This window comes from Poecile atricapillus, chromosome 1, assembly GCF_030490865.1.
Source record: "Poecile atricapillus isolate bPoeAtr1 chromosome 1, bPoeAtr1.hap1, whole genome shotgun sequence".
Lineage (NCBI taxonomy): Eukaryota > Metazoa > Chordata > Aves > Passeriformes > Paridae > Poecile > Poecile atricapillus.
The window spans coordinates 147367768-147392723 of NC_081249.1; the positions used below are offsets into that span (position 1 = coordinate 147367768).

At 44.3% G+C, this 24956-nt stretch overlaps 3 protein-coding genes across 13 annotated transcripts in view; 1 reads left to right on the forward strand and 2 right to left on the reverse strand.

The window, feature by feature from the left end:
* SMOC1 (SPARC related modular calcium binding 1) overlaps positions 1-11013 on the reverse strand; it is a 171740-nt gene extending 160727 nt beyond the window's left edge. For 7 of the 8 annotated variants that reach the window (XM_058839474.1, XM_058839483.1, XM_058839457.1 and 4 more), the window contains exon 1: positions 241-516. The gene's annotated coding sequence lies outside the window, so the exon portion shown is untranslated. Of the gene's footprint in view, positions 1-240; positions 517-10967 lie in introns of those variants that run through there. The other variant, XM_058839493.1, reaches the window with a different exon arrangement.
* SLC10A1 (solute carrier family 10 member 1) lies at positions 3427-9046 on the forward strand. The gene is made up of 4 exons (XM_058839643.1): positions 3427-3922; positions 4627-4837; positions 5790-5968; positions 6919-9046. Exons 1-4 carry the CDS (start codon positions 3519-3521, stop codon positions 7190-7192), a joined length of 1068 nt encoding a protein of 355 aa, XP_058695626.1. The 5' UTR covers positions 3427-3518; the 3' UTR covers positions 7193-9046.
* Positions 10390-14935, reverse strand: SRSF5 (serine and arginine rich splicing factor 5). 4 transcript variants are annotated; one of them, XM_058839625.1, is made up of 8 exons: positions 14785-14935; positions 14198-14341; positions 13955-14025; positions 13669-13764; positions 13241-13310; positions 11866-11939; positions 11435-11545; positions 10390-11271 (listed from the first exon to the last, which is right to left on the reverse strand). In XM_058839625.1, the coding sequence occupies exons 2-8, from the start codon at positions 14321-14323 to the stop codon at positions 11025-11027; spliced, it is 795 nt and encodes a 264-aa protein (XP_058695608.1). In that variant the 5' UTR covers positions 14324-14341; positions 14785-14935; the 3' UTR covers positions 10390-11024. The 4 variants fall into 4 exon arrangements, 3 of the variants coding, with proteins under 3 accessions (XP_058695608.1, XP_058695588.1, XP_058695597.1); XM_058839605.1 differs by having other exon boundaries at positions 10390-11274; positions 14785-14933; XM_058839614.1 differs by having other exon boundaries at positions 10390-11274; positions 14198-14344; positions 14785-14923.
* Between the last annotated feature and the right edge of the window lie 10021 nt (positions 14936-24956).

The window sequence follows — 24956 nt, forward strand, 5'->3', positions numbered from 1 at the left end:
AATACTTCCCCCAATGCCCGCAGCATTAGACGGTGGCTGTGAATTTGGGGATGTTTGTATTTTCCAGAGGCGATGTGAGCAGCCTGCGGTGCGTGTTGGGCGCTGTGCTGTGCAGGCGTGCGAGCAGCGCCCTCCAGCGGCACCAGCCCCGCGGGAGCGGCCCCGGCGGCCGGGCAGGGCAGCGCTCCCCGGCCCGCACGGGAAAGGAGAGCAAGGCTGGCAGGGCAGCTGGGAGCTTACCTCCGAGGAGCCGAGCCCTCCCAGCAAGTGGCCGAAGGAAGGAAAAGGCACGCTTTTCCCAGGGATTAAAGAGACGGCTTCTGGCAAGGCAAACGCATCCCCTGGTGGGTGACTTGAGCAGTAACGCAGCAGCATGCCTGTGCAATACCCGGGCCTTCTGCAATGAGAGCACACCCCTTCCTCCAACCATCCCTCCAGCTATTCCTCCAAATATCCCTCCAGCCATCCCTCCAACAATCCCTCCAGACATCCCTCCAGACATCCCTCCAACCATCCCTCCAGACATCCCTCCAGACATCCCTCCAACCATCCCTCCAGACATCCCTCCAACAATCCCTTCAGCTATCCCTCCAAACATCCCTCCAACCACCCCTCCAGACATCCCTCCAGACATCCCTCCAGACATCCTTCCAACCATCCCTCCAGACATCCCTCCAGACATCCCTCCAGACATCCCTCCAACCATCCCTCCAGACATCCCTCCAGACATCCCTCCAACCATCCCTCCAGACATCCCTCCAGACATCCCTCCAGCCATCTCTCCAGCCATCCCTCCAGACATCCCTCCAGACATCCCTCCAACAATCCCTCCAACAATCCCTCCAGACATCCCTCCAACAATCCCTCCAGACATCCCACCTCCCAGGTCCCACCGCAGGGATACAGCTCTTTGGCCATGCTTAAATGCAAACTTGCAGCTCTGGTGCCCATGTCAAATAACTGAATGTCCAAGCATGAACCAGGGTGAAATAATGATCCTAATTTATTCTGCTTTCTTCAGCCAGTCTCTTCCTTGGCTCCTGTGGCGTTTCCTCCATCAACTACTGGGAACCAACAGGAATTATTCACTTGTACAATGTGTACCAGTTGAACAATGGACATCTAGCAGGCATTTTTAAAATTATTAGAGTCATTGAAACATTCTTCTACAGATCTGCAAAGGGTGACAATGTTAGAACATTGTCATTTTAAAAACCTGAGCTACACTGAGTTTAGGGGAAGAGGAGGTGCAGTGACACTTTATAAGCACTTTATTGCTTGGCTTGACTCTTTCTGCATTCTTTAATTTAGCACACAGCTAAAAGGCAAACAGTGAAAAACAAGCATTTCTCTAGGAAGGCTGGGGATTCACAGGGGGGGAAAAGTCCTGAAGAGAGGGATAGAAAGACATAAAGAATTGCTGTGGGCTTTGCTCCTACACTTTTCTCTTAATTCTTATGGATCTTGCCCATGAGCTACTTGGGCAGCCCTTGCTTGTGCCTGGTGGGCTTGCAGATGCTTACAGAAAATCAAAATGCACATAGTGCTGTAGGCTTCCTCGCCCCACCTGCTCAGCCAGGAGCCAGCAATGAGCTGAGGCACTACTCTGCCACTGCAGTGACACAGGGGGCTCCAGGCACCACCTGTGACTTACTGAAGTCCCCAGAAATGGCAGTGTGGTGCTCACAAAGGTGTAGGAGAAGCCATGGATGTGCAGAGCCACTGAGAGCCACAGGCGCTGCTTCTTCCCACCCAATGGGGGATGCCTGTGCTGGCCTCCTGAGCTGTTGTTGGTGCTTTTCCGGCCTGGCTGCCAGCCTGGAAAACAAAGTTCCCAAGGAAAATAAGAGCAAGTGGGGAGGAACACGGAGAACAGCTCTGACATTCCTGCCTGCCTCCAGCAACGTTTCCAGAGCAATAGGGCTGCAGAGGCTGAGCCTGCTGAGCTCCCAGATGAATAGAAGCAATGGACAAGCCACTGCAGCATCATAATACCCTTCAGCAAAGGAATTAGAGCTCAGCCAGAGTGCAGCAAATCTCTCCGGTTAAAATCCCTTCCCCAGTCCTGTTAGTACAGCTACCAAATAACAGCTTCCCTATCTGCAAGGCTCTTTTAGACCCAGGCTTTATACCCTGCAAGCAGAGGACAGGATTTCACCAAGGGGGATTTTCTTGAAGCAGGATGACTGAAGAATACTCTCACCCACCAAGCTCAGCCAGGAAAGGACGGAGCAGCGGGTGATCCACCTAAGCTTCCTACAGCCACGTCCACTGGCACTAAGGTAACACCATCTGTTTTGCTCTAGCTTAACATGCTCCACTCTGTCTGTTTCTAGAGTCTCTCCCTTGACCTAGGGGATGGCTCAGGTCAACCTGAAGGCAATAAATGCCTTAAATGGAGGCAAAACCTGCTGAGGGATCAGGAAGCACAGCACCTAAGAGAGCAAGACAAGCAACGTGCCATTCCCCAGCACGGCAGGTGTAGGGAAGAGCATCCCCTGTTACAGACGGGGAGCAGTGGCAGGATGAGCAGCAGTCAGCCTTGCAGAAGCTGGAGGACTAATCACCTTTCCAATCCCTCTTCCTGCTCCAGCATCAGCTGCCCAGGCCCTGCTCCCCTGCACACCAGAGCACGGAACGTGTGTCATGCCATGCAAGCCTTGCCCTGAAAGCACAGGGCAGGTCCCAGGCTGGGGTGGGAAACTGCTGCCCATTGGGCTTTGCTTGGAGAGTTGGTGTGATGTTTGCAGCCTGGATCACAAGGCAGAACACCCCAGCTCCTGAATGCAGCACTGCTGTGCCCATCAAGCCCAGCCTTGCTCTGATGAGAACAGTTGAGGTACGTACTGTGCAGAACCTTCCCTCAGCACCAAGGAGGGAATAATATTTTCAGTGTTGGTAAGGCTTGGAAATTAATTCCTATATGCAACCAAAAAAATTCTAGACATGTCAGACCTAATAGATGAGGAAAGAGACATGAAGGCCCCTAAGAGTTTACTGCAGAAATTACTCATCCACATAGTAATATATTCCTAAACCTCACTATCAAAAGCTTTATTTATGACCAGAAGAGTAAGTATTTTATAATCTCATTGAAAACAAAGTATCCTGGATGCATTGTGTTTTCAAGTGTTGGCCTTAGCAGTATCTTGTAAATGAGAGGAGCTCTGGTTCATTTTCCTTTGTATGAAGTTCTCATCTTCACCTGTCATCTCTACCCACCTTGAGCTGTCTCCCTCTTGCTCTCAGCAGCTGTCTCACTGTGAGGGTGGATGCTGGAAGAAGTGGAAGACCAGAGCAGAAAATACACAAACTGCACAGGATATTTCCAAAGTGAATGGGGTTCACAGCTGATTGCTCTAAATGCAGATTTCTGTTTCAACAGCTGCTGAAGGGTAAGGGTAGTGTCCTGAAAGAGAGCTCATGTTTTGCTTGCATTAATTAAATGTTATCTGGACTTTTGAATCAATCTTTCCCAGCCACTTAAAGAAGAAGAGACTTCCGAACCCCTCAGCAGGATGAACAAGACCAAGGGAGCTTTTGGTAGCCCAGAACTTTGGAGCGCAGGCTGCATGCAGAGCAGCACCTCCCTCACCAGTCTGGCACCACCCTTTGCATTTGGACAGCAGGCTATGGACACAGCCCTGAATGTAATCCTAATCGGGGTCCTCCTCGTCATCATGGTGTCCCTGGGATGTACAATGGAGATAGCCAAGATCACAGCTCACCTCAGAAGACCTAAAGGTGTGGCAATAGCCATAACAGCTCAGTACAGCATCATGCCCTTGACAGCATTCACACTGGGCAAGCTCTTCCAGCTGGGCACCTCAGAATCCCTGGCCATCCTCATCTGTGGCTGCTGCCCTGGGGGAAATCTCTCCAACATCTTTAGCCTGGCGCTGAGAGGGGACATGAATCTCAGGTAAGGAAAGCTGCATACCTGTTCATTTTCCAGGCCAATCTAGTTATATGACTGGTTCAGGAACTAATTTAATCAACATTAGAAGGCCCCAAGAAGCTGGACAAAGACTGAAATACTAAGTCCAAAACATTTTTAAAGCCCCTATATTGCTCAAGAAGTTAATTTGTCCCTGTTTGACAATGGGACTTTGCACCTTTCTCTGAATCATTGGCATACTGCTCTTGACGTGGGTGCAGAACACTTTCATCTCCATGTAGCAGTACATAGAACATATATATATATATATGCTGTATCTATCCATGCAATTCTATGTAAACTGATCATGCTGCCTGAGAAGGCTGCATCAGTGAGAAATGTTGAACTAGCAGAACACCACTCTCCAACAAATCCTAGCGATAAAACAAGATCCAGCACGAAAATACAAAGTCTTACTTTTTCTCTCAGTTGTGAATTTCTGAAATGCAAATCCATATCATGGGTATGTACCCTTTCTTGCACGTATGAAACTTGAGCCATCTTCTCCTTTCTCCATTCATATCACATCCTTCTACAATCTGACGGTGATGTTGGGGAGATCTCAGTGACAAGTTGGGAAAAAGCAAGGTGAAGTCTTACATTAAAATCATCTGTCCAGGCTAGTAATCAGATTAGTCCATTTTTAGAAAGTGTTGTTCTTCTACTGAGGGGTCCTTTCTTCATCTCAGTGTTGTAATGACCGCGTGCTCCATGGTCCTGGCGATTGGATTAATGCCACTGCTTCTGTACCTTTACTCGGGAGGACTCTATGAGGGTGATTTGGAGGGCAAGGTACCTTACAAAGGAATAATCACTTCCCTGGTGCTGCTGCTAATCCCCTGCGCCATCGGCATAATCTTGAATGAGAAGAAACCACAGTACACTGGCCTTATCACCAAGGTAAGAACTATCCTGTGCTAGTCACCTTTCAATAAGGGGCCTTGAGGAAGTTTTCAAAAATAGAATCACAGACATATTAACTTCTTTAAGACATGCCACAAATCAGTGAAAGGGTTGAGGATAGAGCTCATGACATCCACTTCACCACTTTATTGGTTAAAATATTTGGCTAAGGAGAAGTCCTCCATCTTCTCAGATGTTTTGTAGCCAAATTCCTACATTGCTCTTCTTTTGCTTCAGTTTTAACTTTGGAGGATTTTTGCAATATCAGCACTAACGAACCTCATAGGCACTGCCCCCAAATACTGCTGCAACCAGAGCGGAATCCAGATAAAAACCAACCAACCAAACAATAACAATCCCAAAACAAATTAAAACCACCCCACTGCTATCAGAGGTCTAGCACGAGGCAAAAATCAAATCACAAAATTGCTGCTTAAGTCATTGAGATACCTATCCAACAGAAGCCTCTCCATCACCAAGTGCTACTTTCGCCTGGAATCACATCCCTGCCTGCTTTATACATCAGGCATTTAAGCAGCAGAACAGAAAACCAGATAACCACGTGCACCATTGTCTAACTCAAGAGCTCTGCTAGGCTCTACCTGTGGGTAAAGTGGTTTGCTCAACACCTGCTTGGCGTGGACTAGAGCCACAAAGGGACCTGGACAGACACACGTAGCAATGCCTGAGATACCAGCAGCTTGTGCAGCAACAGCAGTTGTTTTGCATATAGACTAGAAAGGTCTTTGGTTATTTAAGGTTTCTCTCAGTAACAGCCCAGGATGGTCTCCTATTGATTACTGGTAACATTTATGTCCATGAAAGGCACTTGTGCCCTCTCTGTACTTCACGGGATGGACAGAGAACTCGGTACAGCTGCTTCTAACAGCTGAGGCAAATTTTGCCAGGGATTTCTCTCTTTGCTACATCTCAATCACTTTTATTTTAGGCAGGAATGGTCATGCTTCTAATGTCATCTGCTGCTATAATTGTTCTGTCTGTGGCCAATATGGGAAGCTGTATCATGGTTGTCTTCTCACCATCTCTCCTGGGAACTTCTGCCTTAATGCCCCTTACTGGATTTCTGCTGGGCTACGCTGTCTCTGCAGTCTTCAAGCTTGATGACCGGTATATTCTTCCACACCTCCCTCCCCTCTCTCTCTCTCTCATCAGGAACAGAGATGTACAGTAGCTCTGCTTTGCAGAGCAATGGTGAAAACATGGATTTTAGGAATATACTTCTGTAGAACACTAACCCCATTCATCCAAATTAGGACCTAGGAATACAACCAGACAAGCTGGTCCCAAGCCAGTGACTCCCATACTTTGGGTGGGAAGAGAAATTACTTTAACCTCTGCTTGGCTTAGCTAAGAGGGGAAGAATAGCTAAGCAGGTTTTTTTAGCACAGGCACCTGATTACCATGGAAGCTTCACTGAACAAGTAGATGGATGGTTTTGGCTTAAGGTCACTAGTGACCTGCTAAACATATTACCAACCTCTGCTTTTGGTAATGAAGCTGGGGGGAAATTATTAGCACCAAAAAACCAAGCCCAAAAAACCCCAAACCCAAATAACTGAGAAATACCAACAGAGCTCAAATTCCAGTTATTTGGAATATATGACACAATTATTGCCCAGCTGATAACTACCCCAAACCAGTCAGCGCATTCTCAGCTGCAGCCCCAGGAATTTAGAATGAAAACCTGGCATATAAAACCTGCTCCTCCATTTTTCCTCATCCTACCTAAAACAGGTGGGAATCCTCCTAGTCCTATTTTATACCTTCGTATGTTGGACTCTTGCCACCTCAGATTACTTCCCTGCAGGAAGCTGTGGAATCCAGAGCAGGACATAAGGCCTTCAATCCCTTATGAACAAAATTCACATTTGTAACGTGATCTCTCTCTGCCCATTGCGAAGGGAGCAGAAGGCAAAACCTTCTAGGGATTGCAGTATTGTTCCTGACAGAGCAGCTTTTAGCCGCAGGCAAGTGCACCAGCAAGGTGGGCAGGGCTCTGTTTCAGTTGTTTGAGGCAGAATTTAAATCTGTGATCTATTTAAGTTTTTCTCCTTCAGGTGCAGGCGGACAGTGTGCATGGAAACTGGCTGCCAGAACGTACAGCTTTGCTCAGTTATCCTCAAGGTCGCCTTCGCCCCAGAGATCATTGGCCCCCTGTACTTCTTCCCACTGCTCTACTTGCTGTTCCAGCTTGGAGAAGGATTTCTGCTCATCCTGGTCTTTCGGATCCATGATAGAATAAAGCAAGCCAATGGCAAGTACAGCTTTGCTCCTTTATTTCTTATACCTTCCAAGCCAAACCATACATGCTCACAATGTAACTGCAGATGAATCGCTGTTTTATAAGGCAGAATCCAGTTGCTGTTTAACTAGGGATTACATACCCAACATATTAGATTCCAATCAGAGTCAAAACTTCAGAGGTAACTGAAGACCTTAGAAATTCAATGGATTTTTTGCATCAGCAGGATGTTTCATACAGCTACATACTACCGAAACTATCAGTGCTGTCTGCCGCTTTAAGCCACAGCAGACACCCTGTTGAAGTCATGACCTGCACTGAGCATGTGCAAAGAACAGGGGTGTTTGCATGTGGCTAAAACTACACAAAAAACATCACGTAGTCTTTAATGCAACGAATCCCAGCTTTACTTCAAGCTGTTAAGTGATTTCCTGAGAGGACAGAACTGCCAAATACTTCAGCCAAAGGAAGGAAACATTTAGATCTTTTGCTAGAAAAGTACATAGAGATTGAAACTTCGTTTTAAAATATATACAATGCTGGCATAGATGTGAAATACTCTTCTCCAACTCCAGCAGGTCCCTAATTCCAAAGCTCAGCTGACTGCACAGATGACTGATGGATGCACTGCTGAATGAGATCCTCCACCCACCACCCCTCTGATGCTGCCAGTCCAGCTTTTCTCCGCTGCCTTGAGAGAGATGCAGCCAAGTAGCTGCTACAGACCTGCTTCAGGATCACTTTAGCATACCTTACAGCTGTGCTGGAGGACAGCTTAATGGGGGAAATATCCCACCCATTTGGATCCTTGGGTGTGTGTTCAGAGCAAAGCAGTTGCTACGGGAAACACACATGCAGGTGTTGACAAGACTACTATAACAAAAGGGTTGCATTCCAGCCTCTGGGTTATAAATGAGTGGAAACAAAATGGATTCAGTCTTTTGGCAGGAATCCTTTCCTCTTGTTTTAAATGACCCAGTAATTATAGTTGTAGCTGTCACAATCTTCCCCCAACCTGGTTTCAGAATTGCCTAGTCTCACATTTTTCTCTTTCCTCAGAAGCAGCAAAAAAAATCTGTGCAGGTGTAACTACATTTAGTGCTGAAGAAATTATCAGTGTCAAGACATTGCAGAAAACAGTGGAAAACCAGGAGAACAATACATGAATTCTGCAGCAGTTGCTCTCCAACAACCCTCCAGCCAGCTCATAGGTCTCCAGCTGCTCTGTCGAAGACTTACCTATATGCTCATTTCACAGCAGCCACAGAGCCACCTGCAACCACACTGCTATTCCCCAAAGACCTTGCTCCAGACTAAGCCTTACTCTGTCAGCCCAGAAAGGAGGAGACTTTCCATCTTCAAAGTCATTCTGACAACCCTTTGGGACAGCTGAAGAACATGCCAAGTGACTGTCCCAGTTTTACCTGTAAGAAAATCACTGCCTGCATCAGTTCCCTTTCTAAATTTCACTTACCTGTAACTCCTGCTGGCACACAATGGAAGCAGATCCTGATGGCACCACTGTAAATTCACGTTATTTCTCTAACAGACCCAGAACGAGCTGTGAAAATTTCTCCATGCAGAAGCCAGTGAGATTCAATGCACAGCCAAGCAGCCCATGGGCTGTTGGTTTCTCCCATTCTCCAACAGGTACCATGTGGTACCAACACCCAAAGCAGAAGCCACACAAACCACGATCATGGCTATACAAACTGCCTTTGTGAGCCGAGTTGGGGCCCAGCAAGCTGTACCTCTAAAACCAGATGAACCTTAAATGTGCCTTCTTTTTTGCAGTCAGTGAACTCAACACCACACCTGTTCTAGACACAACCTAGGTATGGTCACACTACACTACTACAGTAGCACAAAAGACTGGCATTTACATCCCCAGTGTCCAGACTACGCCTTGTAACCCAAAGTAATTACTCTTAATTAAGAATAAACAGATTCATACCAAGAACCCACACTTAATAAACAGAGTAATTTCTGGCCATATATCAACATAAGCCTCCATACTGCAAAACCTGGGAGTTTAACAGGAAGCTCATCACTACGCTAGCCAGCTCCCCAGGGAAAATGCAGACACCTGCTCATGCTGCTTGCAAGGCAAGTAAGTGGCGTGGTCCAGAAACAGAATTCAGAACGACTGCCTAGAGAGCAGGTAATACCTCACATTTAGCCTGAGAGAAGTCTGTGATCCCTTTCATCACATCAAGTGCCTTCAGCCACCTGGGTTGCAGCTGAAGCAAAGTCCCACTTGGACACAGATACTCATCATCATCCAAGTTGGCAGGACTGACCGACTCAAGATCTCAACACAGCTGACCTTCCACCCTGATGAATATGAATGCTGCTTTTACCCCTGCAAGTTAGAGCCCCCTTGCTCCACACCTCCTGGGGTCCAGCATCTGCAGCACTAAGGCTCTGAGAATGAAGGCTCCCATTCCCCAAAGATGACTGGTAACAATCCAGTTAACTGTGGATCTCTCACTGCCTGCTCTGAGCAGTGCCTGGCAGCCCAATACACTGCCCCCTCCACAGACACAACACAGAACAAGAGCTCCTCCTCCTTCCTTGGCTTGGCACACAAGAACGCTGCAGCAGCAGAGACAGGGCAGCAGGGCTGCCAAACTCCTGACCTCCCACAAGGCCAGGCCTTGCTCCGAGAGGAACCACCTTGCACTTGCTATCTATCCAAATACAAGCCTAGGCCACAAAGACCTTTTTAAAGGTTTCTACAGATTACTGCAAGAACTCTGTAAAATACTTTGTAAGAAAACACATGATTTTAAAGATTAAATTCCTAAATTCTCTTGTGGGTGAGGGGTTAAAAAATATAGGGATTGCAGAGGGCTGCTGCCACTGGATGCTACAAACGCTAGAACACAGAACCTCATGGTACGACTGCTGCATTACTCCCAGCCACCGACTTAAATGTCCCTCTTCCCTCAGAATGAGAACTAATGCTTACAAAAAGTTTTATCTACACCTCAGTGTTCTCATATGAACATGCACACATACACTAATGAAGTATGCCGACTATATGTCTTTAGCACTCCACTTATTATCCCAAGTGATTAAAAGCTAAATGACTCATCCACTCCATTTTCTGCCATGAACTATGACAGCCTGATTATCCATGTTCTTATTTCACAACAGAGACATCCAAGGACATCACACCATATATTTGAAAGGAGAGTGTCACCACTTTGCCACAGCTCCATCTTTAAAAAACATTTTAAGAGTCACAACCACTTTATTGACAGCAAGAAACAAGAGGCAGAAATGTTTCTTTATACTTTATTTGAACTATTTCATTCTTAGGTATCAAGAAATAAGAGTGCTTTATAGAATATTATTATCACATGGCAGTGAAATGGGCATTTTCTTAGTGTAGTGCAAGTTATATTAAATGAAAATATTTTAAAATAAAGTTTTATTACCAGTACCGACCAGCACTTAATCTGCTGACCTATAGCTGAAACAATGTCTCAAAAGCACAAAAAAATACCCTCTGAAATAAAGCTTTATGTACAGCACATATAGAGCTCTTAGATGCCTAAAGCTATTAGTCTGAGATACTAAACTAATGTTTTTGAGTTGCTATTCACAGTTGAATATACTGAGAATTAGGTGTTCAGATGATTTTAGAGTACAAAAAAATCTGACTGCTTTAGTTATAAAGAGCTCTGCCAATATACACAAACTATACACTTCAGACATTCACAAAAAAATGTGAGCAAGAAAAGGGTTATCAAAAAACATTTAATACAATTAGTCCCACCATGGTCCACATCTACAAAGCTCCCCATTCCCTCCCCCCTCCCCATCCAAACCCTTCCCCACAGAAAGTCACATACTTACCACAAGTTTTAGCAAGTATGGTTTAAAAAAGGGCCCTCAGGGCAAGTTATTTATAGTTCAGTTGCCACTGTCAACAGATCTGGACCTTGATCTAGACCTCTGCCGATCTGTGGATGACGGAGATTTGGATCTACTGGAAGAACCACGTTTCTGGCTCTTGTTTGGCAGTGGAGATCTGCTAACTGATCGCGACTTGCTATGGCTCCTACTCCGTGACCTGCTGTAGGACTTGCGGCTGCGGGAACGAGAGCGGCTGCGAGATCCGGAGGAGCTCCTGCTGCGTGACCGTGACCTGCTCCTGGACCTACTGAGGAGGGAACAGAGAGCGCCGCTCAGCGTCAGCTTCAGAACCGCACGGGCCCGGCCGTAACCAGGCAACCCACGGCTCTCCAGCCCGGCTGCCTGGTCACTGACTTCCAAGTTTCTCAGTGTACGCTTAAGCATTATTTAAGAGTGGAAATCCATACCTGTGCCTTTTGCTGCCTTCAATTAGTTTGATTTTCCTTCCATTAATTTCTTTACCAGAAAGCTTTTCGATAGCATTCTTTAAATCACTGTAAGAGGCAAATTCAACCACCCTATGGAAAAAAAAACACAACAAAATCCCTACACGTAAAGTTCACTATTAGAAGTTTAGTTACCAATGCAAGCAAATTTACACTCGGAAAAAACCCAAACAACCAAAGCCCCAAAACCTACACTGTTCAGTGTAATTATCCCTTGTCATCACTGAAGCATGTCAAGTTCCCCTCCCCAAATATTTCCCACATGCATTTTCAAAGGGTAGCTAAATTAAGCCATGAACAACTGCTTACACTGGAAGTAGGCAGCTTCCCTCCGCAAATACTACATTTACAGGTTACTCTACAGCTTTTAAGAGATCATTTGATAGGCTTACCCTTCATTCAACTTAGGTCTGTGTGCATCTGCAAAGGTTACTTCTCCGGCTTGTCTCATGAAGTCTTTGAGATCCTAACACAAGACCATTTATGTTATGCAAAGAAGTGAAATTAACACTTTCCTATACAAAAGTAGTTTAAAGCAAACAAAAGAAACTTATGACTACTGAAAGAGAAGTTGTTAGATAAATCACAAACATGGCAACTGCCACACTTGTATTCTATCAAAATTGCGTTATCTGTATCACAATCTGTATCAGGGCACGAAATAAATGAGAAAAGCATATTGCTTTAAGCAAAATGCTAATAAAGGGTCTTAACATTAAAGTAAATATTAGTCTAAAATGATTTTATAGATTAAGTAACAAAGAGAAAGAAAGAGAGAGAGAAAAAGAAATAAAAAAAGCACATTTTTATATATACTGGATTGACTTTGAAATACTACCCATATATTTTTGGACTATTTCAGTCTCCATTTACATTACAATTCTTATATGAATAGAGAATTACATTTACATAACACCAATTATTTTGTGCCCCATATGTCATTAAAAATATAGTTTACTTTACCTTTATTAACATTTCCCTAGGCTAGCCAAGCAGCAAACTGCATTAAGCGCCAGGAGATACCGTCATGACATATGCCCGACTGGCTCTTCGCCACCCACTTGCCGAACACTACCCAGTCGATGGAAGCCATTAATCGCACTGCCCTCCCTATCAGGAGACTATGGATGGATCCAGACATTCTCTATGCTTGATGTCACCAAGGACCACTTTACTGCGATCAGGATTCCAACGACCACCTAATTTCGAATCTTTCAACTCTTTTCGACCAGGACCTCGTTATTCGGAAGCGTTACAGGAAGAACAGCTCTCAACTTAGGAATCAGATCTCGTTAACGCTCTGGGACCGCTGCAATGTGGCACTTTAAGGAGTGCATCGATTACGTCTAGACCGGCAAACACAGATCTAGAGGTGGCCAAGTGACATTGTAGGAGCTGACTGGAAAGTCAACCAGGCCCGACCAAGAGTGACCAAGACAGAACGATTAGGATAACCCACAGGCACTCCTCGTCATAAGGCCAACGACACAGATAGGCTGGCAAATAAAGGGTTTAATATGTGGTTAAAATGGATTTTAAAAACAAGAAAAAAAAATAAATATATATCCTCAAACATATAAATTTATTATTATGAATTAACGTTAACTAGCTTTCATTCACAATATTTAAGTTACATTACTAAAAATCATATTAATTAAACATTTTAATAAATTAGGTTTTAATTTAATTAATTATTTTACAAAATAATTACATTACATTACATACCCATTAAATGAAGTCAAAATAGTTAATCGTGTTTCAACAAACCTGCCAGCTGACTCGGGAGGACAAATTTTCCACTATGAGGCGATTTTCTGTTCTTAGAGGTGGGGCGTTTCTGTTTTGAAATAAACAATTCAGACTTCCATTAAATAAAATAATCTAGTAAATAAAATATAGCCACATTAATGTTAACAAAAGCTGTACCATGAGCTGGTATCAGCATATCATTAGCACTACAACCTAAGCTGTGTAATGCCCCAAGCAACCTAGAGCAAGCACTAAAGTACTTAGCGGAGGGAGTGTAAGGATGACAGGCATATCTGGGAAGTTCTGTCATCTTCACTATCCGGCTGCCACATCAAACAACTAAAAAGGTAAATAACACCTTTCAGTAGCTCACTCCAGCTCACATTCTCTTAGATGAGCCCAAAGCATTCTCTTTTTAAACAGCACCAGTTCAAAGCTGCACGTACCTCCTGTCACTGCGTGGGCGGCGGCTACTGAACCGGTCAGAGTACCTCCCTCTGCCTCTGCCCCTCGAGCGTGCTCTGGCATGCTCAATGGTCACCCTGTAAAGAGAAAAACACAACAAAACACATTTTTACGTATTTCTTCTTTTATACAGTTATAATTCTCAGGATAAAACTAAGAACCAAATGAACACAAAATAGTTCCACCAGTACTGATAACAATTCCAATTAAAACTGACTTTTATTTTAGATCTCCAAGCCTGTCTAGCCATGAAATAGGATACCTCACCTCTCGCTGCAAAGTTCTTTTCCATCCAATTCATAGACAGCATCATCTGCATCCCTCGGATCCTCAAACTCCTGAAACACCAAGACAACAAAACCAAGCAATTACATTCCAGTGAACGAGCAGATGCTTGTCACATGGTGCGCCTTCATGGGCGCATTAATGGATTTTTTTCCGAAATAGTTTCGTAAACCTCAAACGCGAGGGAGCACCAGAGGGGTGGGGAAGGGAGAGGGGCGCACTCACCACGAATCCGAAGCCCCTCTTCAGGTCGATGTCGCGGATGCGGCCATACCCCTTGAAGAACCTCTCCACATCCTTCTCCCTGGCGGCCGGGTTCAGCCTCCCGATGAAGACGCGGCAGCCGCTCATGGCTGTGTGTGCGCGGCGCTGCTGCGGGGACAGGCGCGTCAGGCCCCTCCCGGTGACTCAGCACCGCCCGCCGCCGCTGCCGCAGTGCGCCACCGGCCCCGCCCCCGCCACGGGCCAATGGGGAGGCGGCGGGCGGACCCCGCTTCAGCCCGCGCCAATAGGAGCCCGGCGCTCGGCCCCCGGCCCCGCCCAGCTGCCGCCCCTCCAGCTAGCCCCGCCCCCGCCGAGCCGAGGAAGAAAAGCAAACGCCATCGCTCTGCCACAAAATGGCGGCCGTGCCGCACCCGCCTGCGGCACCGATCCTTCCGCGGCGCGCACCGAGCGAAACGGAGCGGAGACAACGCCGGCCGGAGAACCGCGGGGCGGCCGGGCACACAGCAGAAGCGCACAGCACACACTTCGCTGCGCTACCCCCCCGCTCCCCACCGCCCCGCTGGGAGTCCCCCGGAGCTTTTACGAACCTGGGCTGTGGATGTCGGTGCAGGCCGAACCGGGCGGTCGCGCGGTGCGTTGCGGCAGCCGGTCGGGCGGATGCGTCCTCCCCGGGCGACAGACGGCTCCGACTGCTGCGCAACACCGGCGCTGCACCGCGAAATGGAGGCGGCCCCGCGCGTCAGCGCCGTCCCGCGCGGCGATTGGCGGAGGTGGCGGCCACGCCCCTCCCCGGGGAATTCAGGTCAGGGCGGGGGGGCGGGGCCGCCGCCCCTCATCTGGGAGCCATGTTGGGGCAGCAGGGGATAAACAAGCTGGGCCGCCGCGGCCCTAGGCCAGGAAAGCTGTGCTGAGGGGTAAAACACAACCATCGCGGCTCTTTTACTCATCCAGCACACAACAGGCTAAATATAACCCGTGCTGCTCTTGTGTGCGGGCACGGGCTTGCGTCAGGCGTTTCTGGCTCTTGATGAGCAAAGAATGAGAGGAGGAAAATATATAAGGAGCTCCTGGTCTGCTTAAATCATAATTTGGAAACAAATGTGTAACGGCAAGGTAGAGGGCTGAGCTTTTTTTGTCTCCATTTCACGTAACTGCAGAATTTATCATAGCTTGGCTTCTAGGTAGTTGCAGTGAAAGCAAGAGATTATCCCAAGGGGTATTTGAAATGAAGAGGACACCTGGAAGTTGACGATACACCCACTACAGTACAAACAGGGGCTGCAGCTCTGTGACCCTCCTGGCCAGATTTCTGCACTGCTGGATTAGTCAATTTTACACAAAAAGCCAGCAGGTACAACTGCACCAGGCTGCCTCTTTTGATGCATTTTTATAATTACAGTGTGATCCTTTTAATAGCATTTTCCTGACTTGTCACCTGGAGTCCCATGCTGCCCTGAATCTCACCCCCTACCCCTTACCTTGTTGGACCATTTTTGTTACACCCAAGGTGAGTTATTAATGACCTCTACGGGATTAATTTCTCTTTTTCATGCTTAGTCACCGACATATATTTCCCTGGAACAATACAACACGTGATGGTGCTGACATCATGGCTTTATATGACTGCCCCCACAATCACTCCTCAAACTGCAACCTCATTCAGAGTCCCAAAAATGGGAAAGTTATTTCTGCTGCATGCAGTGGTGAGAAAGTGCCCTTGCTAAACCTTTAGCTACATGGTAGCCTGTCAGCATCACTTGCTTCTCTCTTGGGTTCCAAATATGAGCATTTCCATCATGCACAGAGGCAGCATCTGAGAAAAGCCAGACAGGGAGGACATTGAGTAAGGAAAGACAGTGCTTGTGATTATCCCTGTGGATCATAACCTTTGCCTGCTGAGGAAGATACATTTGGATGTGCCATCTAACATTTAACAGTGCTAATTTCATAATGAGTTACAGCGCTTTAACGGGTGCCATGGGAACAGGCAGTTCTCTTCCTGTCAACACCAAGACTCTCCTTTCTGCAGAATGAGCTGGTACACAAAGCTATACCAGCAAAAACTAGCACTGGAAAAGGCAGCAAGCAGGCTTCTGAAGGTTTAACTTTATGAAAACCAGGTTGTAGTGGGATAAAAACAAGGGTTAGCACTGAACAGCAAAGAGAGGAAGGGGCAGGAGCGTCCCTTTAAGGAAGAGCTGCTAAATTGTAGCAGTGCAAAACTGCAGTTTCAAAAGCCTTGTCCTTGTAACTGCCAAGCAGTAATCTCCCTGCATCTGAACACTGGGTGAAAAGCAGCTAAAGTCAGGAGGAGGTCCAGGAGATGACAATCACTCTTTAAAATATTCCTGTGCTACCTAAGTCTGTTACCAGCATAAAGGTCACACACTCTTTTACTCACATGGACTTCTCACGCGAGGGTCATGAGCAAGCACGTCTGTTTCCTACCCAGCTCCTCTGAGTTTTATGTAAACAAGGCAGTACTATTTCTCCCTTTGGCTTGAGGTTGTCTGAAGACCACCTAGTACTTGTTAATATTATTACTGCTGGCTAGCCCAGTAGTGTCCACACTTTTACATTCCTGCAGTTCTGGTTGTTGAGAGCCACACAAGCAGGCTAAAATCCTTGTAGTTCATTCATCAAGGTAACTAAGTAAATACAGTTACTGTTTGGAACTGAAAAGTTCAGCAGAAGATGAAATGAAACTTGAAACAAAATCTCAGCGGGGTACCATTAATGTCTGCTTGTGGAAAACAGTTGATAGGGCATAACTCTTTGATGTCTCTTCCAAATTTAAAAAAAAAATAAAAAAAAAAATACACAAAGCAAAACAAAAAACCCCAAAACAAAAACCAAAAAAACTCCACCAAACAGCTAATGAAGTCCAAGTCAATATGTGCAAAAGGAGGTGGTTCTTCACCAACTGATAGTAGACCTTCTGCATACAAGTTTATGTCCTCACTCTACAGACAGTTTTAAAACAGAGAGGAGGAGGAAACAGGGAAAAAAAGATAAGTGAGACAGGAAAAAAGAGAGACTCCAGTTCAGAGACTCTGCCTAGCATTGCTGATGACCCCCTACAAAAACTGCTGACCCACAAATCCACAGTGAAGCTGCTATATAAGCCATGAGACTCAGCACTTTGCCCTATTCTACAAGACTTCTTGAAGGGAAGCAGAAATGTAGCTTGTATCCCCTCCTGCTACTCGTGAATATATTTGTTACTTCTTCCACTTATCTATAGTTCTTCATTTTCTCCTTTCCTGTATTCTTAATTACCTATACTTTCTCTATTCTGTTTCTTTCCAAAGCTCCATGACTAACTAAACTAACATATTTGTGTTACTGCTACATAGGTGTAGCTCTCTTAGAAGTAGCAGCAATGAGGGTTCAAGAATAGCTTTACAGAAGTCTCAAGTAGGTGGCAAACACTGAATAGAGAATTTAATCATTGAGCACCAGTTGCTTTTCTTCAAAATATTTGGAGAAAGAAAATGGAAATTGACCTAAAAATAATAGAATAACACATTCAGAAACAAGTTTGTCACTGTTTTTTGGGGTTTTTTTTTTTTTCTGGTTTTCCACTTTTTGGGAAAGTTAAGCTTTTCAAATTGCTCAGATCTAAAAATATAGATTTTTTACATGTTAGTGTCAGGCTGAGAGCCTTTGCCCACCACCCAGAATTATATTTAGCAGGTAGAATAATTTTTTAGCAGACTTTAATTCAGGATGAAATGTGCTGCCCTGGAGCTGTATCACTGAGCAGTCAGTAGATCTAGGGAGCTTGACTGGGGGCTACCCTTCCACAGTCGAGACAAACCCTCACTGCCTAACCAGCCTTGTTTCAGCTGGCTCCTGCCAGAACGCCCTGGATAACAGCTCCTCACACTCATCTTTTCTAGCCAAATGTAATAATTAACATCCTATTAATTATAGCCCAGCAGCAGTATTAAACTAGTCCTGAAGGTACCTTAGGTACAGGGGGATCTGTAGCTCAACAGTGTAGTTGCAGTTGTAGTTTAGGTGAGTATGTGTCTTCCATGGCTGTGGCTCAGGAAAAAGGAGCAGAGGCGTGAAGTGATCATCCCTTCTGGATACAGATATATGGATATGGAGCAGGCACTGCCTCTGTCTCTGCTGTGTAAAGCAGTCAAGGCAGATTGACAGCAGAATAGTGCACCATCACACCAGGTCATATCCCAGTAGAAATTTAATAATGACAAGGCATTATGCACCGTCACGTTTTTTAATTATGTATAAATGCAACAAGGTTTAGGTTAGCTTTTATGCAAATTTATGCAGGCTGCAGATGGGCAGCTGGAACCTGGTCCAGCATGAAGATTACAGGTACAAAGTAGAAAGGATTTTTTTTACCTTGAGTTAATGTTTGAATGACCAGAACAAGTTTACACCAGCTCAGTGTGTTTACTTTAAAATGCTGAATGTAAACATTTGAGGAAATCTCAACACTGTTATAGCAAGCTGTGGACTGCTGCAAAAACACTTTATGGGGTCAAAGTTGTTTATAAACCTTCAGAGGGTAACAGGAGATCATCTGCAGGATCATGTGTCCTTCCTTGTCTGGCCCGTTCAGGCCTTTTCTGAAAGCCATGTAAGCTCCTTTCTGATTGACTTCATGTTAGAAGCTACTCCCAAGTACAACAACTGCAGTCATGGCCATGGTCTGCCATTACTTTTCCAAGCAGCTTAAATCAAACTGTCTTTGTTTTGACAAACCACCTTCTTTGTGTACAAAGACCCGGAGATTAACATTGGCAACAGTTTTTGTTTTCAGCAGAGGGCAGGTTGCAAACACCGAGCTTGTCATCTTCACCTTTTGCTTAATTGAGACACGGTATTTACTTTAAACAGAATATGAAGAATATAGGTCATAATAGATAGGGAAAGAATAGGATGAAGAAAGTTCACCTTTTCTCAAGAAAACAGTACTTTTAATCCTTAATCTGTTAAGTACTTGATGAACCATTCCTGAGAAATCTCTAGCGCCATACCAAATTCCTAATTTCCTAGTGGTGCAGTGATTTTTCAATTGGCAGACTTCAAAGCTCAGAAAGGCAGCGGAACAAAAGATTAGATCATCAATTTTTACACACTCATTCAGTAATGCTGAATGAAAGCATTACTGCTTTCATTTAAGGGCAGCTGCTCATGCCAACAAGGCAGGCAGTCAAGGACTTTTCAAATGAATACAACACTCCTTATTGCATTAACTAAGTTATCAGGCAAGGGGTGAAAATAGAGTTGTGTTAACCCTGACCATAATAAAGCTTTTAGTCTATTTGTTAAGCAAATAGGAAAATGCCAAAGTAAAATTCATTGTAAGCTGAAAATACAATTTTTCAGAGTTTGCACTCTAAATAGCTCCTTGACAAGCCTAGGGACAATTCCTTTGGGGAATCAGGGGTCTCTTCTTAGCATGGAATCTTTCAACACCTGAATTAATCATTTGTTAAGACAGATTAGAGTATGCAGTGTTAAAACATGCAGATGAATCAGGCTGGGAAAAGTTTCAAACACACTGAAGATGAGAAAAAAGGGTGTGATATTTAAAGGCCAAGTTATGAAGTGAATGGTAGAATGACAGTAAGGAAGATTCAACAATAACTTCAGCTTCCTCACCAGGGAATGCTACACCATTCATAAAGGGCAATATATATTGTTTTCTGCTATATTTAATGAATAGAGATCAAACCTTCAAGGAAGGCTGGAGTGTTATCAATGCTGTAAGTACCCTCTGTTTGTCTCACCCTATTTCCACATGCAGTTCAAGTCTTGGAAGGATAGTACAAGCCTGATAGATAGTGTGTTTATTTCTTATTGTTAGGACACAGACTGAGGAAAAACAACAATAAAACATTATACCACATACTTCTTTTCCATCCAGGAAAAGTAGCAATAGGCTGTAATTACAAGGGAGTGTTTAAAATAGAGGTTACATTATATATATATATATATATATATATATATAAGGAAAAATCTTACAAAAAATATATATATTGTACCATTCAGGAAAGGGAATGAAAACTGGAAATCAGAGAACCAAGAGAACCAGAGAATAAATGCTCTGGGAAGGAGATATGATCAAATAAAATCCAATGGGAAAAAAAAAAAAACAACACCCAGAAAATTAACACATGGAGTGATTACAACCAAATGTACTGAGATGAAAAAGGTGCAGTGAAAAGGACTGAAAGCTGCCAAATTATTCCTACTGAAATCCCAAAAGCAGGCAAGAAAGGTAAATAAAGAGACAGGAGAAGAAACTAAAAAAATTAAATGCTAAAAAAAAAAAAAGAAAAAAAAATCTGAAACAAAGCAAAACCAATAAAAGCCACAGGATGACCTGAAGTGCAGGGGAAGGGACTGAAGCTTGCCCAATTGATCCTCATTGAAATCACAAGACTTCATTCCCTTTCCTGAAATGAAATTCTTCCTTTCAGGAAAGGTGTATGAGGTTGCAATGCAAGATGCAATCAGGAGTATGTATTCTATTAAATACATCTGTTAAAACCAAGTGGGGCAGTGCTCTTTATCTCTTCCACGACCCAACCCTCATAACTGGGGGATATTTTCTGTTAACGGGCCAGCTGTTAAAACCAGGTGACCCACCCTCCCTCCAGGGGGATATCTTCTACTAATGGGCCATTGAGTCTCACTGCATGACTGATAAAATTATATCATTCCATTGTAAAGTGCTCCACCCTGGGGAGGAGGCAAGCATTCCTACCTGGATACAATCAGAGACGCAGAACACCACAGTCAGCCTTTTCCATGGATACTCAACATAAGGCTGGACCCATCTACACCACCACTAGACCTTCAGAAGAAAACTACACCCTTCTACAGAATCATTGCTTAAAAAAAACCACATCTGTCACTTCAGGTGGACTGCAGCCACCATTTAATCGGACTGATACCAACACCCTGACCAACAGGGTGTCAGGATGTATTCTGACTGTCAGTGAGTTGTTTTGTGTTGGTTTTTTATACTACTGCATTTTTGGTTTAATTTTCTTAGTAAAAAACTTATTTCTATTCCTATATCTTTGCCTAAGAGCCCCTTGATTTCAAAATTATAATTATTCAGGGGTAGGGGGGGAGGTAGTTTACACTTTTCCATTTCAAAAAAAGTTTCTGCTTTCCTTAGCAGACACCTGTCTTTTCAAACCAAGACAAAAGGGAATGAAATCTTGAAATCAGAGAACCAAGTGTAACAGATGCTCTAGGAAGGAGATATGATCAAATAAAATCCAATGGAAAAAAAAACCCAGAAAATTAACACATGAAGTGACTACAACCAAATGTACTGAGGTGAAAAGAGGTGCAGTGAAGAGGACTGAAAGTTGCCCAAATTATTCCCATTTAATTCCCAAAAGCAGGCAAGAAAGGTAAATAAAGAGACAGGAGAAGAAATTAAATGCTAAAAAAAAAAAAAAAACCCCACCAAAAAAATCTGAAACAAAGCAAAACCAATAAAAGCCATGGGATGACCTGAAGTGCAGAGAAAGGGACCAAAGCTTGCCCAATTGACCCTCATTGAAATCACAAGATTTTATTCCCTTTCCTGAAAGGAATTGGAATATATATATATGTATGACTTAATGCTTCCTTCAGGCTTCTGACAGATGCTGCTGGAAAGGAAACTGTTTTCAGTACCAGTTTAACCATCCAGAATTGATGCATAACTTGCATTGTATTTATACGTCACTAGTTACTTTGAAAAGGTGTGTTTATATATAAGCATTGTAACTCTTTGAACGTTCTCATATCGATGCTGAGGTCTTTCTTTTCATATTGCCTAAAGGCACATGTATATATGATCTCTCTGTAGATGTCATTTGATGCTACAGTCAATTCAGTGACAAGCATGTTTCTAGAGGTTTCTGCACCCAGCTTCTCATTCTTGTTCTCTCTCCTTGTGTTTTACCAACTCAACTTTCAGGGCTACTGTAATAAGAATTATTTTGAGGTTTTGACCCAGAACTATCGCTCCTCCCCCTTGACAGAGCTCTGCTGACAAAGGAGTACTAACTAGATCCACATCTCACAATATCCATTTTATCTCTGAAGTGCTTATTCCCTACTGGGGACCGTGCCACCAGGTAACATCAGGCCCTTGAGCTTTAAACTATCCCATGATCTATGTGACAAATACAACACAGAGCAAGAATAAGCAGTGAGGACCCTGGAATTCACCTTTCTGCAAACCCATAATGCCAGCCAGCCAAGCCCTCAAGAAGACAATTCTCTGAAAATTTCCTTTGCAGCCACAAGTGCTGGAAAGGTTGTCTAAATGTAAGAGAAAATTCAGAAGATTTTGGATTGTATTATCCTCTGACATGGATTCTATCTTCAAGAAGCGCTCATGAGCAAGGGGGTGTTTGGTGCCACAAATCACTCTCATCTGCATGCATTAAGGAGTCATCAGCACCAGCAAATATAGAAGTGAGGTGGGTGCTGCTCCCAGGGTGCAGCAGCTGGAGGGCTCAGGGGAAGACTTAGGTAGTGGTTCATCTCTTATTTATTACGCATAGGGATTTGTCTGAACTATGCTGCTCTCTGTGTAGACTTTAAAGGCCTGTATTAGGGTATGAGGGTCAGTTCGAGCCAAGTTCATCTCAGAGCCCTGACACTGATGAGCAGTGAGCTGCAGTGCATGCCAGGCTGCAAAGCACAGTAACTCAAGCACATATTCCACCTTCTTCTCTGGAGTTAAGTGCTTGGCCACCACAATGTTCTGTGTCTGCCCAAAACAAAAGATGTGATTGTGCAGATCTCTTTTCTATTTGGCACCATTTCTGTAGCCCTAAAACAGCCATGGCTCTGTCATGCAGCCGCCTGAGCTGCACAGTACATTAATTAACGCCACAACAGCTTTTCCAGGGCTCTGATACTGCTGCATGACCCTCCAGCATCCCTAGTTTGCTAGTTCCCAGCATATACATAAGCAGAAAAGTTCTCTTGTGACTACTGTCAAATTCAGGCATTGAATGGTGAGGAGGGGAAGCAACAAGCACAGGCTGTTTTGGATGGGCAGAAAGCTGGAAGATAAAAAGCCTGGCAGGTCAGTCCATTCTTCATTACTTGCTCTATCACCTCACCACCACCTTCTGCCTTTCCACAGGAAAATATGTCCCCTCCCCACTGCAGAGACAAGCCAAGAGCGTCGCTGCTGCTGCTGCTCTCTGTGGAAAGTCACTTTGGTTTAACAAAGGACATTACAAGACACTGCATTTTTTGTCTGTTTAACCCATATTTATGTTTCAGAATTGCTCCTGTCACACTGAGTTACAAGCCCTTGAAGTAGGATAGACTCCTCTTCCCTCCCTGGGGACTGCTCCTTTTGGATAGTAATAACAACCCTCCTTACCTGTCCCTGCACAGCTGAGATACACATATTTATCCCTTTTCATCTTTTCTTCTAAGCTCTTCCAGCCTCTGATCATTTCATTGGTCTTGTGTGACCCCTGCTTTGTTTTTCCCATGTCTTAGACTCAGCTGCAAGACAGCTGATAAAATTGATAAATATCATGATGCTTAAATACATTGCTGCTCCCACAGGTGCCCCCACCCCTCCTCATCTGTTGGTGGGAGGGCATGTCCTGGAAGCTCAGAGGCCTTTTCTTCAGGCTAGGCTGAATTCATGTTGCAAGGCTGGCCTGATCAACCTTTGTTGATCTGGCCTGTGCTGCTGAGAGGAAGGAAAATTAACTCCCTGTCTGGTGAAAAATGCTCTCCATGACCCTAGCTCTGCTGTCTGACTGATATGGAAATATGGACATAAAGCACTGGCTCTCGCAGGCAGCTTCATGGAAGAGGAGAAGAGGGCAAAATACTGATGGGCTCTGCACTCAAAGTGTAACACACTGTGACCAGAGTCTATACACAGGGAAATTTGAAGTGTTCCTGACAGCTGCACTGGGGCTTCAATCCTATCTTGGGTCAGGTTTTTTTTCTGGTTTGTTTTTTATTTTCCCTTTTCCCAAAGCTAGAACAAAAAAGGAAGAAAAAAGGAAATAAAGAAGAGTATTTAAAAAAAAATTCCCTATTTAAAGAAAATACAGTTTTAAAGTTTTTTGTTTGTTTGTTTTACCAAAACCTTTTCACAATCAAGGAAGAAAAGGGTGGGGTTATGCTTAAACTGACATCCCTGATTTCAAACGTAAAAGTAGCCATGGCTGTGTAATAGCTGGGTGCTTCATGGTCTAGGCTCCACACTCTAATAGATAGGTAGGTACAAAGATGAAAATTCAGGTAAGATCTGTCTTGTGTGACTACGAAGCACCAGCCACAAGACAATATCACATAAGCTTCTGAAAGAGGGAATAAAGACCCTCACCAAATCATTATGCTGTTTTTGTTAAGCACATTTTTAACTTCAACAGCTAAATAACATACTGGCTCACAGCTGCTTTATTTAAAGTTTCATTGATCTTACTCTGTTGGGAGCTTATAATGAATACCAGATCCCATATCCCTTATATTTTCTATGGAGACAGGAAGAAGGAAAACACTTAAAACAAGGCAAGCTTTCTTTAAGAAGCAGGGAGGGCAGGAATCCCCCTCAAGCAGTAATATTCCCCTGCTCCCTCACTAGACTAAAAAGGAGACACATAAAAGCTATAAATAACTTATTTTTCTTGGTTATGGAACCCAGTGAAATAAGAAAGATGTTTTGGACTTTTAAAAGCAAAAAAATCATACTTTGTGTTTTTTAAAATTTCAAAGGAAACTGTAC

Excerpts from the sequence above, each read along its gene's own strand:
- SLC10A1 (XM_058839643.1), top strand. The coding sequence starts at position 3,519 with ATGAACAAGACCAAGGGAGCTTTTGGTAGCCCAGAACTTTGGAGCGCA. Across the intron at positions 3,923-4,626 it reads AGAGGGGACATGAATCTCAG|TGTTGTAATGACCGCGTGCT; the intron begins GTAAGGAAAGCT and ends TCTTCATCTCAG. Across the intron at positions 4,838-5,789 it reads ACACTGGCCTTATCACCAAG|GCAGGAATGGTCATGCTTCT; the intron begins GTAAGAACTATC and ends CTTTTATTTTAG.
- SRSF5 (XM_058839605.1), bottom strand. The coding sequence starts at position 14,323 with ATGAGCGGCTGCCGCGTCTTCATCGGGAGGCTGAACCCGGCCGCCAGG. Across the intron at positions 13,765-13,954 it reads AAAGAACTTTGCAGCGAGAG|GGTGACCATTGAGCATGCCA; the intron begins GTGAGGTATCCT and ends TTCTCTTTACAG. Across the intron at positions 11,275-11,434 it reads GAAGGCAGCAAAAGGCACAG|TAGGTCCAGGAGCAGGTCAC; the intron begins GTATGGATTTCC and ends TTCCCTCCTCAG.